The sequence below is a fragment of the Macaca nemestrina genome, chromosome 13 (assembly GCF_043159975.1).
Source record: "Macaca nemestrina isolate mMacNem1 chromosome 13, mMacNem.hap1, whole genome shotgun sequence".
NCBI classification, from domain to species: Eukaryota; Metazoa; Chordata; class Mammalia; order Primates; family Cercopithecidae; genus Macaca; species Macaca nemestrina.
Genome location: NC_092137.1, coordinates 61581835 through 61598571, shown reverse-complemented (window position 1 = coordinate 61598571; position 16737 = coordinate 61581835). Strand labels below are relative to the sequence as shown.

Genomic DNA, 16737 nt, shown 5'->3' with positions numbered 1-16737 from the left:
TTATGGTTATTCTCTTTATTGAAAATTGGATATTGAAGTCTCCAACTATTATTGTGGAACTTTTTATTTCTCTATTTCTTCCAGTCTTCATAATGTTTATGATCATATCTTCTTGGTATTTTGAATCTTACTAAAGTTTTTCTTTATCTTTGGTAAACTTATGAAAGATAAACTGTGGTTTGAAAAAAATAGTTTCTCCCCTTTGATCTTTTTTTTTTTTTTTTTTTTTTTTTTGAGACGGAGTCTTGCTCTGTCACCCAGGCTGGAGTGCAGTGGCCAGATCTCAGCTCACTGCAAGCTCCGCCTCCCGGGTTTACGCCGTTCTCCTGCCTCAGCCTCCCGAGTAGCTGGGACTACAGGCGCCCGCCACCTCGCCCGGCTAGTTTTTTTTTTTTGTATTTTTTAGTAGAGACGGGGTTTCACCGTGTTAGCCGGGATTGTCTCTCGATCTCCTGGCCTCGTGATCCGCCCGTCTCGGCCTCCCAAAGTGCTGGGATTACAGGCTTGAGCCACCGCGCCCGGCCCCCTTTGATCATTTTTAAGTGTGTAGTTCACTAGTGTTAAGTCTATTCACATTGTGTAATAGATCTCTAGAACTTACATTGCAAAACTGAAACTCTATACCCATTGAACAACAACTCCTCATTTCCCTCTCTCATCGGCCTTGGGTAACCTCTATTCTACTTTGTGTTTCCATGATTTTGAGTACTCTAGGTTTCTGATATAAGTGGAATCATTAAATATTTGTCCTTTTGTGACTGACTTTTTCACTCAGCCTAATCTCTTCAACATTCATCTGTGTTGTGGCATGTGTCAGCATTTTCTTTTTAAGGATGAATAATACTGGATTGTGCGCGTGCACACACACACACACACACACACACACACACACACACACACACACACACACAATTTTCTTTTCTTTGAGACACGGTCTTGTTCTTTCACCCAGGCTGGAGTGCTGTGGCACAATTATGGCTCACTGCAACCTTGACCTTCCAGGCTTAAGCCATCCTCCCACTTCAGCCTCTGAAGTAGATGGGACTATGGGCACATGCCCACCATGCCTGTCTAAGTTTTGTATTTTTTTAGTAGAGACAGGGTTTTGCCATGTTGACCCGGCTAGTTTTGAGCTCCTGGGCTCAAGTGATCCACCTGCCTTGGCCTCTCAAAATGCTGGGATTACAGGCATGAGCCACCATGCCTGGCCTGTAGCACTTTTTTTTTTTTTTTTTTTTTTTGTTCTTTCATCTGTTGATGGACATTTGGCTGCTTTTACATCCTGGCTGTTAGGAATAACGCTGTAGTGATCATGGGAGTACAGATACCTCTCTGAGATCTTGCTTTGAATTCTTTTAGACATATACCTGGGAATCAGATTACTGGATTAAATGATAATTCCATTTGTTTTTTCTGGTAACCTTTTTACAATTTAAATTGTATCTTATTTGATATTAGTATAGCCAGCCCAGCTTGCTTTTGCTTGCTGTTTGCATGGAATATCTTTTTCTGTCCTTTCACATTCAACCTTTTTGTGTCTTTGGATATAAAGCAAACCTCTTAAAGACAATTGGATCAAGTTTTTGAAAAATATCAATTCTGTCTTTTTCTTTTGATTGGAGAGTTAAACCGTTTGCATTTAAAATACTCATAAAGAGGGACAAACTTGTGTTATTTTGCCTTTTCTTTTCTTTGTCTTATCGTGGTTTTCTCCCTCCTTTCTTCCATTACTGCCTTTTTTGTATGTTTAGTTGTTTTGGTGGTGGTGTTTTTGTTGTTTTTTTTGTTTGTTTTTTGTAGTGAAACAGATTGATTTCCTTTTAATTTTCTTTTGTATTTAATATGGAGATTACATTTAACATCCTAAAGGTATAACAGTCTAATTTCAATTTATACCAGCTTAACTTCAATGCCATGTAAAAACTCTGCTCCTAATAACTCCATCCCTCCATTTTTATTACTGCTGTCACAAATTGCAACTTGGTATGTTGTGTGCCCAGTAAGGCAGGTTAATAATAATTCTTTGTATTTGTTTTTTAAATCATGTGAAAAATAAAAAGTAGTTATAAACTAAAATTTCAATACTGTCTGTAATAATTGCCTATGTATTTATCAGATATCTTATTTCAACTGGAAGGACTCTTGTTAGCATTTGTCTCGTTTTTTTTCTCTTTGCAAGACAATTCATATTTATTCATCTTGTACCCTACTCAAAGACCAAATTAAATCATTCCGTTATTCCCCAGAACTTTTGAACACATGAAAAGGGTTCTTTCCAACAATTACTAGTGCCTGTTTGTGCTGGTTTCATGCTGGTCAGAGAACGCAGAGATAGTTCATTGCTGCTGTCCCTCTCCTTGGGGAGTGCCTGTCCTGCAGGAGACAGACAGGTGCCCCATGGGGGATACAGCAACAATAGAGGGATGTGGGGCTCTTGAGATTGGGCTGGTCCCAGCAAGCTTACATAGTATGGGGCATGGTACAGTGCTCCACGAGAGCACCAAGTACCCAGGAGTTGGAGGTGAGCTTGGGGCCAAGGTCCTTGAAGCACTCTGGCAACTAGCTGATCACCCAAGGGTCTGCCTCAATGTGAGCACCTCTGAGCCCCAGCCTCACATTTCCTCAATTCCTGGGCCCAGGCTCCAGGCTTTCAGTTCCTCCACATGTTGCCCAACCCAACATAGTGAGCACTTTTTCCTCAAGCATTCTAGGTTTTCTGAGTCATTTGGCCGGCTGTGAAAAAAGAGCCACCCTTTCAACTCAGGCTAGCTCAGCCAAGTCATTTCAGCGGTGGGAGGCTGGAGCTAGAATTTGTGGCTGCTACCATCTTGTGTCCTCTTCTCCCATTTAGTGGCTGGAAGCACACTGGGAAACTGCCTTTTAGCAATTTTTATGGGGCAGGTATAAGTGTCACAAATTTTTATGGGGCAGGTATAAGTGTCACAAACTCCTTTAGCTTTTTTCTGTGAATGTCTTAATTTCAACCCTAATTTTTGAAGGACAGTTTTGCTGAATTTAAAATTCTTATTGCAAGATTTTTATTTTAGCCTTTTGAATATATAAACTCATTGCTTCTGGCCTCTAAGTTTTTGGAAGAGTAATTCGCTGATAATCTTACTGAGGATCTCTTGTATGTGACAAGTTACTTGTGGTTTTTTGAGATTTTTGTCTTTGGCTTCCTGTATTCTGATTGCATTGTGTATCGATAGAGGTCTTTTTGAGTGTATCCTTCTTGGAGTTTGTTGAACATCTTGGATTTGTAGATTCATATCTTTCATCAAATTGGGTTGTATTTAGTTATTATTTAAGTATTCTGTCTTTCCATTTTTCTTTGCATTCTAGGATTTCCAAAATGAATGTGTTGCTCTGCTTCATGGTATCCCACAGGTCCTTTAGGCTATTCATTTTTCTTCTTTTCCTCAGACTTGATAATTTCAGTTGTCCTACTTTCAGGTATGCTGATTCTTTTTCCTGCTTGCTCAGAGCTGCCTTTGAATCCTTGTGTAGTGAAGTGCATTGTTCCTTTCTGTTCTTGTGCTTTTCATTTCCATAATTTCTTTTTGGTTCCTTTTTATAATTTCTGTTCCTTTGCTGATATTCTCATTTTGTTCATGCAGTGTTTTCCTGTCTTTACTCTTTTATTATCTTTGAGATAAAGTTATTTAAAATCTTTGTCTAGTGGCTGGGCATGGTGGCTCACACCTGTAATTGTAGAACTTAGGGAGGCCGAGGCAGGTGGATCACTTGAGGTCAGAAGTTCAAGACCAGCCTGGCCAACATGGCGAAACCCTGTCTTCACTAAAAATACAAAAACAAAACAAAAAACCCCACAGAATTAGCTAGGTGTGGTGGCGCACGCCTATGGTCCAGCTGCTCGGGAGGCTGAGGCAGGAGAATCACTTGAACCTGGGAGGTGCTGGTTGCAGTGAGCTGAGATCGCACCACCGCACTCCAGCCTGGGTAACAGAGCAAGACTGTCTCAAAAAAAAAAATTCATCTAGGAAGTGCAACAGGTGGACTTCAGGTGTATTTTCTGTGGACTTTTTGTTGTTTCCTTTTTGGTTTTGTTCCCCAAAAAACAAGTACAACTCTAAGACGTCTAGTAATCATTTCAGGTGATTTGTGTTGAAACAATGGCAGCCAGCCTCAGTGCCTGCACCTTATCGGTCAGAATTAGCAATCAGCTAGCTGTCAGAACAGAGAATCTTAATGTTGGGGGACGTGGTTCTTATTGCCCACCTGTGTCCAGAAACTGTACCAGAAACCTGTATTGCCGTCTCCATAGCTGCCTGTCACTGCATGGGCGGCTTGGGAGTATGTGTGTCAGAAATGGGTAGCAGTAGCAGTTATGGCATTGGAGGCTGAAATTGGTAAGTATAGAAATTCAGATTGACTCTGGAGTTCCAGGATACTTACATCTGATTCGGCTAGTACAGTTTTTGTCTTGGTATAGAAATAGATTCCTGGCGTTTTCTATTCTCCCATCTTCCCTGATATCCTTTTCTGTTTCATCTTCATCGTCTTTGTTTTCGTCTTTCTTCTTTGTCTTCTTCATCATCCTTTGTTTCTTCATCTTCCTTCTCCTCCTCCTCTTTGTCCTCTTCCTCCTCCTCCTCTGCTGCTGCCACCACCACGCATTCTTAATACTTTTTCTGTATTTTGGAATTAAATAATGTACACATTTGAAAGAGTGGGGTTTTTTTTTTTTTTTTTTTTTAACCTCAGTTACAGGATTTTATGATTTTTTTTTTTTCTCAAGGATCTTGTTACTTAAAAATAAGCTCAGTGCCTCATTCCTGTAATTTCAACACTTGGGGAGGCTGAGGCAAGAGGATCACTTGAGCTTAGGCGTTTTAAAATTAGACTGGGCAATATCATGAGACTTCATCTCTCTATATAAAACAAAACAAAACAAAAATAACCAAGTGGCAGATTAATCCCTCAAAACCCCAACAAGATATTTGATTATCAAAATTAAGTATATTATGGAAATTTCATTATATTAATGGTTAAATTGGCAGAAAAATCAGAAGTTTATTATACATTACGTGTAGTATATATGGTTTATATACATACATATATATATAAAAACATGTATATATGTGTGTTTATCATGTTTTAAGTAGAAAAACTATATATGAGTTACTTGTTGGCAAAAAGTAGAGAAAACTGTTAGTACAGATCGAGAATTCCTAATCCAAAACTCTAAAATTTGAACTGCTACGAAGTTTGAGATCTCAGTGCCAACATGGTGCTCAAAGGAAGTACTCATTGGAACATTTCAGATTTTGGAGTTTTGAATTAGAGATCTTCAACTGGTAAGTATATAATGCAGATAATCCAAAGTGGAAAAATCCAAAATCTGAAACACTTCTGCTTCCAAGCATTTCAGATAGGGGATACTTAACCTGTATATTTTAATCTGTAATGTTATTTAATACTATATTTAAATGAACATTCTTAGTCAAGACCTATAAAAGTGTTAAACTTATTGGTATTCACTTCTCCTTAAAATCAAATACTGTTTGTAGTATTGAAGTACTACCATTGTTTTTTAAATGAATATCTAATGATGTTAAAGTAAATAGTAGTAGAAGCACATAGTGTAATTTATAAGAAACCTCACCAAGATAGAATTCCTCCAGTATTAGGTTTTCTTACATGTATTTCACCTTATATTTCAGTATTAGGTTATGCATATTTACCCTGAAAGAGAAGCAGCAGAAGAGAATTCATGTGTATGCCTACAAAATATAAAAATCAGTGGTTTTGAATAAAATCTATATTTTAATAGACTTTTTATGTATTAAAAGTAGGAAACTACACTTGACAGCCCTCAAATTGGGAATTACTTGTCTAATCTTCTGTTTATTACCTTATCTTGATTTAGTAGTTAGCAACTTGATGGCTGTAAAATGCTTTTATTTTACATGATGTAATATTTAGTTTTTATATCTTCATAAGTATTGTATTGTCCATGAATTTACATGTTTGTATTTATTATAACAAAGAAGTCTTTGTATCTCATGGTTTATTATTTCATAGATCTTTGTCAGGGTTTCTGTTGTGTACTCTAGTGAAATAAAAGCATTATATAAATACTTTATAAAGATTTAATAAGAGAAATCTGGCATAGTTGTGATAATTTACTTTTTTCTCCTAAGTGTAATTTGTTGTCTTATTTGTATTTTAATTTACTATTTAACTTATTTTTGTATTATGACATGTAAATTAATTCCTTTGGTATCAAGAGATCTTCCACCATAGCCGCCTATGTAGCTGGGACCACAGGTGTGCACCTCAGCACCCAGCTAATTTTAAAATGTATTTTTTATAGAGGTGAGGTCTCGCTATGTTGCCCAGGCTGATCTGAGACTCCTGGGCTCAAGCTGTCCTGCCAGCTCAACCTCCCAAAGTATTGGAATTACAGACATCAGCCACCACACCCAGCCTTCCCTCTTGTAATTAGGCAATTCAGCTTGTCATTTGTTTAAGTTTAATTTCTGTTTAGGTGAATTTATTTTTGCTCTTTTATGCACTGCCGTTCCTCATCTTGGATAATTAGCATTTTACCATTATATTAAAAAATATTAGTGTACTGGCCAAATTTTTGACTTTCAAGCTGTTTTTATATCAGGTAATCTACATGTGTTGGGCAATTATTTTTGACCATTCTCTCTAACTTGATTTTCTAGTTGAAACATTGTAGTCGGTATATACATGACTTATTTCCTTCACTCATCAAGAATTTGGATCCGGTACCACTTAGACATCTACTTAATCTGGTCTCAGCTCTTGAGCCAAGTGTTCATACTGAACAGGTAATACATTCAAAACATAATGATAGTTTTTTTTTTTTTCTCGTAAAGTGAAAATTTCTTTGTGATTCAGATAATTTAACTTTCATTTTATTGGCTTGGCATTTCAGTGTGACAAAAAGGATATTAAATTTGTTAGTGTTGCCTGGAATTCTCCAACTTTAATCTCTCCCTCTCTTTTTTTTAGACATTGTACTTGGCATCCATGTTAATTAAAGCACTGTGGAATAATGCACTAGCAGCTAAGGCTCAGTTATCTAAACAGAGTTCTTTTGCATCTTTATTAAATACTAATATTCCCATTGGAAATAAGAAAGGTTAGTAGTGTCATGTATTTTGAAGGAAATTGTTGAGAGCTTCTCGTTCAGATTTGAAGTATTTTCTGCTTATACATTCAGTTCAATCTTTATTTTAAAATAAGTGTGGGATGGGTGGAAGAGTACATATAAAAGGATTAATAATGTGATTAGTTCGTGTTTTGGTTTACCTTTTAAGTGAAGGATAGTGATAAAGTCTTTGTAGTTACTGGATTTTCTCAGCTTTGGTTATCTTTTTTTTAAACAAAAGCTTTGGGGATTTCGTTTTGTAAACAAGTTTTGTTTTAAAAATTTAAGAGTAGAACATAATGATTCAGTTATCTTTCTGTGTTTTCTGCTTCAAAGTTTTCTGCCATGTCAGGTGCTTTGTGGGTTTTTTTTGTTTTTGTTTTGTTTTGTTTTGTTTTGTTTTGTTTTGTTTTTGAGATGGAGCCTTGCTCTGTTGCCCAGGCTGGAGTGCAGTGGCGTGATCTTGGCTCAGTGCAAGCTCTGCCTCCTGGGTTCAGGTCATTCTCCTGCCTCAGCCTCCCTTGCAGCTGGGACTAGAGGCGCCTGCCACCACGCCTGGCTAATTTTTTTGTATTTTTAGTAGAGACGGGGTTTCACCATGTTAGCCAGGATGGTCTCGATCTCCTGACCTCGTGATTCGCCTGCCTTGGCCTCCCAAAGTGCTGGGGTTACAGGCATGAGCCACTGCGCCCGGCCAGTGGGTATTTTTTTTTTTTTTTTTTTTTTTTTTACATATATAGCTTTCAAGGGCTTTCTGAAATGTTACTTGAACTCAGTTTTTGTCTCCTGGCAACGTATACTACCCTTCTCTTAAGGCTTTTCTGTGCAGGCACCCCCAACAACTACTGCAGGTGGCGGAGACTTGACCTTATTGCAAGTTTCTCTGCCTGTATCTTGTTGATTGTACAATATAAACAACTGATACACTGTCCCAAAGAAGCTTAGTCACTTAGAATGTTTTTCTCTTGTTTTTTCCTTTTCCTTCAGAAGAAGAAGAGCTCAGAAGAACAGCTCCATCACCTTGTAAGTTGAGCGTTAGAAATTCATGGCAACATGACTTAGTTTTGTTTTAGTGATTTTCTAGAGTTCATTGATTTTATATAATGATATATTTGTATCAGTCATAAAGTTCATTTTGAGGAGATGTAAACCTTTAACATATTCGTGTTACCCATTTTTCTTAAAACTATAAACATCTTGACTTTTAATTGAAATCTATTACATTTTTAGAAATCATGAGCAAATGTTAACATATTTAGAGATTTTATTTTTGGCTACTTAGCGTAAAGCTTTGGTAACTAGGTCAAGGAGTCAGATGATAATGTCATTTTGTTAAGTCCATGTTAATATAAATTAGAAGTAAAAATAAAAAATGTATTTTATATAGGGTCACCTGCAGCTAGTCCTCAAAGCAGTGATAATAGCGATACACATCAAAGTGGAGGTAGTGACATTGAAATGGATGAGCAGCTTATTAATAGAACCAAACATGTGCAACAACGACTTTCAGACACAGAGGTATGAAAATAGGTTTTTCTTCTTTTAAAGGCGTTTTTGGCTTTCTGGCATGTTTATCATTTGAATTGGGTATATATACATAATTCATGTTCCGGCTTGTCCTCTCCTTTACATAATATTTTTGATGTCCTTTGAGTTTTTAATTCCATTTTGTATTGTTCAAAGGGGTATAACAAGACTGACAGCGTTTTTAAAAAGTACAGTTTATTAATGTTGGTTACCTTTTTTCTTATTGGTTTAAATATTTATTTAAATCTGTTTCAAAATATAGGAATCCATGCAGGGAAGTTCCGATGAAACTGCCAACAGTGGTGAAGATGGAAGCAGTGGTCCTGGTAGCAGTAGTGGGCATAGTGATGGATCTAGCAATGAGGTCAATTCTAGCCATGCAAGCCATTCAGCTGGGAGCCCTGGCAGTGAGGTACAGTCAGAAGACATTGCAGATATTGAAGCCCTCAAAGAAGAAGATGAAGATGACGATCATGGTCATAATCCTCCCAAAAGCAGTTGTGGTGCAGATCTTCGGAATAGAAAGTTAGAGAGTCAAGCAGGCATTTGCCTGGGGGACTCCCAAGGCACGTCAGAAAGAAATGGGACGAGCAGCGGAACAGGAAAGGACCTGGTTTTTAACACCGAATCATTGCCGTCAGTAGATAATCGAATGCGAATGCTGGATGCTTGTTCACACTCTGAAGACCCAGAACACGATATTTCAGGGGAAATGAATGCTACTCATATAGCACAAGGGTCTCAGGAGTCTTGTATCACGCGAACTGGGGACTTCCTTGGGGAGACTATTGGGAATGAATTATTTAATTGTCGACAATTTATTGGTCCACAGCATCACCACCACCACCACCACCATCACCACCACCACGATGGGTAAGCCTACTTCAAAATAAATATTCAGTTCGTATTTCCTTTAGGGAAGTATTATATCCTATGTTTATTCAATTGCAATTTATTCTGTATTAGTGCTATTCATTAGTAGTATAGTGCAAAGTATTAATGTAAAGCTACAAATAGATAATTTCAAGTTTTCTATTGGGCACATTTAAAAACACAAAATGAAGCAGGTTGTTGGCCAGGCGCGGTGGCTCACACCTGTAATCCCAGCACTTTAGGAGGCCAGGCAGGTGGATCACTTGAGATCAGGAGTTTGAGACCAGCCTGAACAACATGGCGAAACCCCATCTCTACTAAAAATAGTCAAATTCGCCAGGCATGGTGGTGCACGCCTGTAATCCCAGCTACTTGGGAGGCTGAGGCAGGAGAATTGCTTGAACCTGGGAGGTGGAGGTTGCAGTGAGCCGAGATCATGCCGCTGCACTCCAGCCTGGGCAACAGAGTGAGACTCAAAAACAAAACAACAACAACAATAAACCAGGTTGCTAATTTTAATCATGTTAAACCAATAATATCGCAATGCCATTTCCACGTGTAATAAGTATAAAAATTAGTAACGTATTTCCTTCCTTTTTTTCTTACCAAGTCTTCAATATTAAGTGTGTGTTTTATACTTACAGCACTTCTCAATTTAGACTGGCCACCTTTTAATTCTTTAAAATGTTTATTTATTTAGTTTCTTCTTCTTTTCTTTGAGACAGAGTCTCGCTCTGATACCCAGGCTGGAGTGCGGTGGCACGATCTAGGCTCACTGCAACCTCCACTTCCCAGGCTCAAGCAATTCTTGTGCCTCAGCCTACTGAGTAGCTGGAATTACAGGCACCCATCACCGTGCCTGGCTAATTTTTTTGTATTTTTAATAGAGATGGGGTTTAACCATGTTGACCAAGCCGATCTTGAACTCCTGACCTCAGGTGATCCGCCCGCCTTGGCCTTCCAAAGTGCTGGGATCACAGGTGTACACCACGCCCGGCCTTTTGTTTTTTTTGAGATGGAGTCTTGCTCTGTCGTCCAGGCTGGAGTGCAGTGGCACGATCTCAGCTCACTGCAACCTCCGTCTCCCAGGTTCAAGCAATTCTTCTGCCTTAGCCTCCCGAGTAGCTGGGACTACAGGTACCCCCGTACCATGCCTGGCTAATTTTTGTATTTTTAGTAGAGATGGGGTTTCACCATATTGGCCAAGCTGGTCTCGAACTCCTGACCTTGTGATTTGGCTTACCAAAGTGCTGGGATTACAGGTGTGAGCCACTGCGCCTGGCTTTTTTTTTTTTTTTTTTTAATTAAGAGACAGGGTCTCACTCTTGTCGCCTAGGCTGTGGTGCAGTGATGTGATTATAGCTCACCATAGTCTCAAACTCTTGGGCTCAAGCAATCCTCCTGTCTCAGCTTTCTGAGTGCTTGAGACTTAAGGTGTGCGTTGCCACTCCTAGCTAATTCTTAATTTTTTTTTTATACAGACAGGGTATTGCTATGTTGCCCAGGCTAGTCTTGAACCCAAGACCTCAGATGGTCCTTCCGCCTCAGCCCAAAGCTCTGGGATTACAGGTGTGAGCCACTTATACCCAGCCTATTCCTGGCATGTTTTATGTGTGTAATGGTCACATATGGCTAGTCAGTATTATATTGGATAGCACAGGATTAGATTTTGCACTTCTTGTAGTAAATGCCTAAAAAAGATATGAGTACTTATGGAAACATGCCTAAATTGTGATGAAGAAAGGGAAATTTTACACATCTCCTAATTTTAGGATATTTAAAAGGATAAGCTTTATCATAAAACTTTTTGGTTATCTGTGAAATATGCCAAATATGTGATTCTGTCACTTACTGGTGGTATTATGATGGGCAAAATAATTAATTTTTCATTTTTTTCTTCTATAAAATGAGAACAATAATCCCAGCGCTTTGGAGGCTAAGGCAGGAGGATTGTTTGAGGCCAGGAGTTTGAGATCAGCCTGGGCAATGTAGTGGGGGCCCGTCTCTACAAAAATATTTTTAAAAACCTGCCAGGCATGGTAGCACACACCTGTAGTTCTAGATGATTGGGAGGCTGAGGTGGAAGGATCGCTTGAGTCCAAGAGATCAAGACTGCAGTGAGCTATGATTGCACCACTACACTCCAGCCTGGGCAATAGAATGAGACTCTGTCTCTAAAAATAAAATGGGCACAGTAGTATCTATCTCATGGTTTTATTGTGAGGATTTCCTGGGCTAACTAATGTGATTGGTACACAGTAAGTGCTCATTAAGTGTTAGCTGCATATTTATTATTGTCGTTACAAGTGATAGTATGTGAGTTTATGGTGAATCATGGATATGCCCTTTATCAGATTGAGTTTTGCTATACTCAACAATTTGTCAGATCTTCCAGAATTCAGTTAAGTTGTTAAGGTGAACTACATATCTATACGTATTACTTCTTTATTTCCTTTGCTTTTTAATTCTTACCACTGATGCATCTGAGTTTAAGGAAGTGTTTTTTAAAGATTGGCATTTTGGGCCAGATAATTTTTTTTTTTTTTTGAAACAGCGTTACAGTCTGTTGTTGAGGCTGGAGTGCAGTGGCACGATCTTGGCTCATTGCAACCTCCACCTCCTGGGTTCAAGTGATTCTCCTGCCTCAGCCTCTCGAGTAGCTGGGATTATAGGCATTTGCCACCATGCCCCAGCTAATTTTTGTATTTTTAGTAGAGACAGGGTTTCACCATGTTGGCCAGGCTGGTCTTGAGCTGCTCACCTCAAGTGATCCGCCTGCCTTGGCCTCCCAAAGTGCTGGAATTACAGGTGTGAGCCACCATGCCCAGCCTTGGGCCAGAACATTTTTTTTGGTTTGAATTTAGCAATGTTAATGTTGTCCTGTGCATTGCAGAATGTTTGCCAGTATCCTGAGCCTTATCTCTAGATTCCGCTAGCATCTCCTCAGTTTTGACATCCAAAAATATCTCTAGATATTTCTAGATTTCCCCCAGGGGCCTAAATTCACCCCTAATTGAGAACCACTGGCTCACTATCTGGCATTATAGATAGAAACATTCACAGTTGTCCCCAGCACAGCTTTTGATGAAGACAAAGAATTAGTTTGTTACAAAAATGAGGTGCAGTATATTCAGTTTGGTACACTGCAGATCTTAATTTTGACACATGTACCCATTCCATACCTCACAAGACGTAATGATTTAATTTTTCATTTTAGCTCTTCTCATATTCTGTGTATTAATAGTACTACTTTTGAGTCTCTAAATCAACCCTGAACTTCATGTTATTTTTTGATTTTTTAAAATCATTTTGTCTTTATGTCCAATAACAGTGTGTTTTAGAAATGAATACTTTTGGTTTGTTGAGTTAGAAGTTCCCTATTTAATATTAAGTCCATCAAGACTGCAGCCTTAAATTGAAATTTTTTTTGGTTTGATTCAGTTGTATAAAACCACATATTTTATGGTTTCACATTTTATAGACTTTGTATAATATGCAAATAGTGAGTATTAGTGATCTTGTTAAAATTGTTCTTTGAATTTGTTCTGATGAGGTGTGTTAGTAGGCCTGGTAATACGAGTGTGTATTGTAAAATTATTAAATAATACTGACGGTGTGAAGTTTTCAGTTTCGTAAAGCTCTCAACATTGCATATTGTTAATAAGCAGATGTAGCTTTGTTTCTGAGTGTATTTGTAAGTTTAAGAGAGGTGTTTTTTGTGGTTCCCAAATTAGATTTACATTTGTAATTACTAACTTTGTGCTTTTCTCTGTTTTGTAGGCATATGGTTGATGATATGCTAAGTGCAGATGATGTCAGTTGTAGTAGCTCCCAGGTCAGTGCAAAATCAGAAAAAAATATGGCTGATTTTGATGGTGAAGAATCTGGATGTGAAGAGGAGCTAGTTCAGATTAATTCACATGCAGAACTGACGTCTCACCTCCAACAACATCTTCCCAATTTAGCTTCCATTTACCATGAACATCTTAGTCAAGGTAAGACTCTACAGTAAGTGAAATATATTACCTTCTTCACAACAGGAATAATTTTTTTTTTTTGAGACGGAGTCTGGCTCTGTCACCCAGGCTGGAGTGCAGTGGCGCGATCTCGGCTCACTGCAAGCTCCGCCTCCCGGATTTACGCCATTCTCCTGCCTCAGCCTCCCGAGTAGCTGGGACTACAGGTGCCCGCCACCTCGCCCGGCTAGTTTTTTGTATTTTTTAGTAGAGACGGGGTTTCACCGTGTTAGCCAGGATGGTCTCGATCTCCTGACCTCGTGATCCGCCCGTCTCGGCCTCCCAAAGTGCTGGGATTACAGGCTTGAGCCACCGCGCCCGGCCTGCCCTCAGTTTTTACCCAAGAGAAATGAAAACATGTCTGCCAAAAGATTTATTCATGTGTGTGCCTTTATTCAGAAGCCCTTCCAACTGGAATTAACTGGTGTATTCACATAGTGGAATTTTGCTGATCAGTAGAAAGGAAAGAACTACATAGACACGTCCAAAATCATGGATGAATATTGAGAAACATCATTCTGAGCAAAAGAAGCTAGAAATAGAAGAAAGTACATACTATGTATTACTTATGTGCAGTTCTAGAACGGTCAAAAGTAATTTGTAAGGACAGAAAGCTCCTCAATCATTGCCTAGGGCTTGACGGTGGGGATTGATTGTAAAGGATCACAAGGGAACTTTCTGAGGAGATAGAAATGTTCTCCATCTTGATTATATATGTATTTTAATAAAATTTTAAAAGGTAAATACCAAAACCCCCCACCCATCCAAAAAAAAAAAAAAAAGCCACAGACTAGAAGAAATATTTGAAAATTATATATGTAAGAAGTTGATTGTATTTGGAATATAAAATAATTTCATAACTCAATAGTAAGACAGCCCAGTTAAAGAGTGGCAAATTATTTATTTCACCAAAAAGGTATACACATAGCTACTAAGCACACAAAAAGATTCACAACATCATTAGTCATTAGAGAAATGGAAATTAAAAACCTTAATGAGATTACACCACATACCTGTTAGAATGGCTGAAATTAAAGAGTGACAGTGCTACGGTATTAGGGAGGATATGGAAGAAAGGGACTAACTATTGCTGTCATACACTGCTGATGGGAATGTAAAATGGCACAACCACTTTGGAAATCTTTTCAGCAGTTTTCTGTTAAACATACATAATACCTTATGACTCAGCGATGTCAATCCTTGGTATTTACCCAAGAGAAAGGAAAGGAAATTACACAAAATTTGTTACATGGATGTTTATGGTAGTTTTTTAATAATAGTGTAAAACTAGAAACTATCCAAATATTTCTAGTTTGGATAGTTACAGGACTGTAACTGGTGAATGTCTAAACAAAATGTAGTATTTCTATAATAGTCTTTTAATTTGAATGTTTTGGGTAAATTATCTTCAATAAAAATAGTGTTTTTTTTTTTAATATAGGAATTATAAAAGATTATATAGGTCATTTAGAGGAATGTCTGTTGGGAAAATAATTATTTCAAATACGTTGTCTTATTCACACTTAGTTTCAAGTATTTATGTACAGTTCTCTTGACGTGAAAATATTAATTATAAATAGCAAAGAGACTATAGCAAGGAAACGATTTCACTTTAGCCTTATCAAATCTAAATGGCACTATTCTTTTCATAAGTATTGTGCCATGCTGGGTGCAGTGACTTACACCTGTAATCCCAACACTTTGGGAGGCTGAGGAAGGAGATTATTAGAGGCCACAAGTTTGAGACCAGCCTGGCTAACAAAGTGAGACTCAGTCTCTTTAAAAAGAAACAAAAACAAAGCAACAAAAAAAAATTGTGCTAATGTGTTTTTATTTTATGATCTGAGAAAAATATCCTATACTTTTGTTTGGATTTGCTAACCACACGAATGCTATAATCAGTCAGCTGCGTTTCTCTATAGTATGCTGTTTTTTTTTTTCCCCCGTTTTCAGGACCTGTAGTTCATAAACATCAATTCAACAGTAATGCTGTTACAGACATTAATTTGGATAATGTTTGCAAGAAAGGAAACACTTTGTTGTGGGATATAGTCCAGGATGAAGATGCAGTAAGTTATTTAAATTAAGAGCCAGACGACTAAGAAATTTCAGCAAGATGCAATTAGGATAAATAATAATTTTATGTACATTTTTTATAGGTTAATCTTTCTGAAGGATTAATAAATGAAGCAGAGAAACTTCTTTGTTCGTTAGTATGTTGGTTTACAGATAGACAGATTCGAATGAGATTCATTGAAGGTTGCCTTGAAAACTTGGGAAACAACAGGTAAAGAGGAATTTAAAAAATTTTAATGCAGTAGTCAAAGTATATGGGTGTGGGGGGACATTCTTGTTGACTAGGTGTGATGTTTTTATACTGTTTCATATACCTGTATTAATCTGTTTCTTAGTAATTGTAGTTCTCATATTAAATTTAGAGGCTTCTTCCTCACATGGTTCATATTTTAAGCACTCAGTGTTGCTCTTTTCAGCACCTTTCACCATTCTTTGTTAGATCCACCCAACAGAAACAAACAAAAAAAAAGATACTGTCTTTTTGATTCTGGAAACACCTTGGTGATTACTGTGTTTTCAAATTGCAGTTAAATGTTCTTGAACTGTCTCATAAAGGATGCTAAATAAGTTAAGTGAAATTTTACTTAAGCTACAATATAAACACTTTGATAACAGCATTGTTCTTCCATTTAGGTGTGTCTTTTAATGTCTCAGCATTTGTAGTACATAAAATACTAGGTTAGTAACTCATCAAGTTGTATATATTAGATATGTACAGTTCTTTGTCATACCTCAAAGTGTGTTTTTTTTTTTTTTAACAGGTTAGTGTTTTTTCTCTCGTTTGAATTCTGCCTCATAGTTATGTACTTCTCATTGGGACTCAGTTGCTTACACATTTCTTGATTTTCAGTGTTCTTCCATGGATATAGTTTCATGTTTCCTTGACCTATACTGCTCTGATAGTTTTCTGTTCTCTAATATAGTGAAAATATGATTCTGATGTGTATGTTGTCAGTTCAGTTATTAATATATTGTTTTCCGCTCACATCTGTGTAGGCCTGCTATGATTGTTTAATTTTATCGAATATCTGAGTGCTTGAAAATATTTTTTCCCCAATTGAATTTTAAAAGTACATGCTATATTTTCTTTTCTTTTTTTTT

General features: G+C 37.6%; 1 protein-coding gene across 5 annotated transcripts in view; it reads left to right on the top strand.

The window, feature by feature from the left end:
- The window catches only part of LOC105465104 (ubiquitin specific peptidase 34), a 286477-nt gene that overhangs the window by 114772 nt on the left and 154968 nt on the right, over nucleotides 1-16737 (top strand). For all 5 annotated transcript variants that reach the window (XM_024787781.2, XM_071076772.1, XM_071076771.1 and 2 more), the window contains exons 11-18: nucleotides 6696-6821; nucleotides 7006-7135; nucleotides 8132-8167; nucleotides 8532-8662; nucleotides 8934-9544; nucleotides 13325-13539; nucleotides 15514-15629; nucleotides 15720-15847. In XM_024787781.2, the coding sequence (XP_024643549.2) occupies nucleotides 6696-6821; nucleotides 7006-7135; nucleotides 8132-8167; nucleotides 8532-8662; nucleotides 8934-9544; nucleotides 13325-13539; nucleotides 15514-15629; nucleotides 15720-15847 (1493 nt within the window). The remainder of the gene's footprint in view (nucleotides 1-6695; nucleotides 6822-7005; nucleotides 7136-8131; nucleotides 8168-8531; nucleotides 8663-8933; nucleotides 9545-13324; nucleotides 13540-15513; nucleotides 15630-15719; nucleotides 15848-16737) is intronic.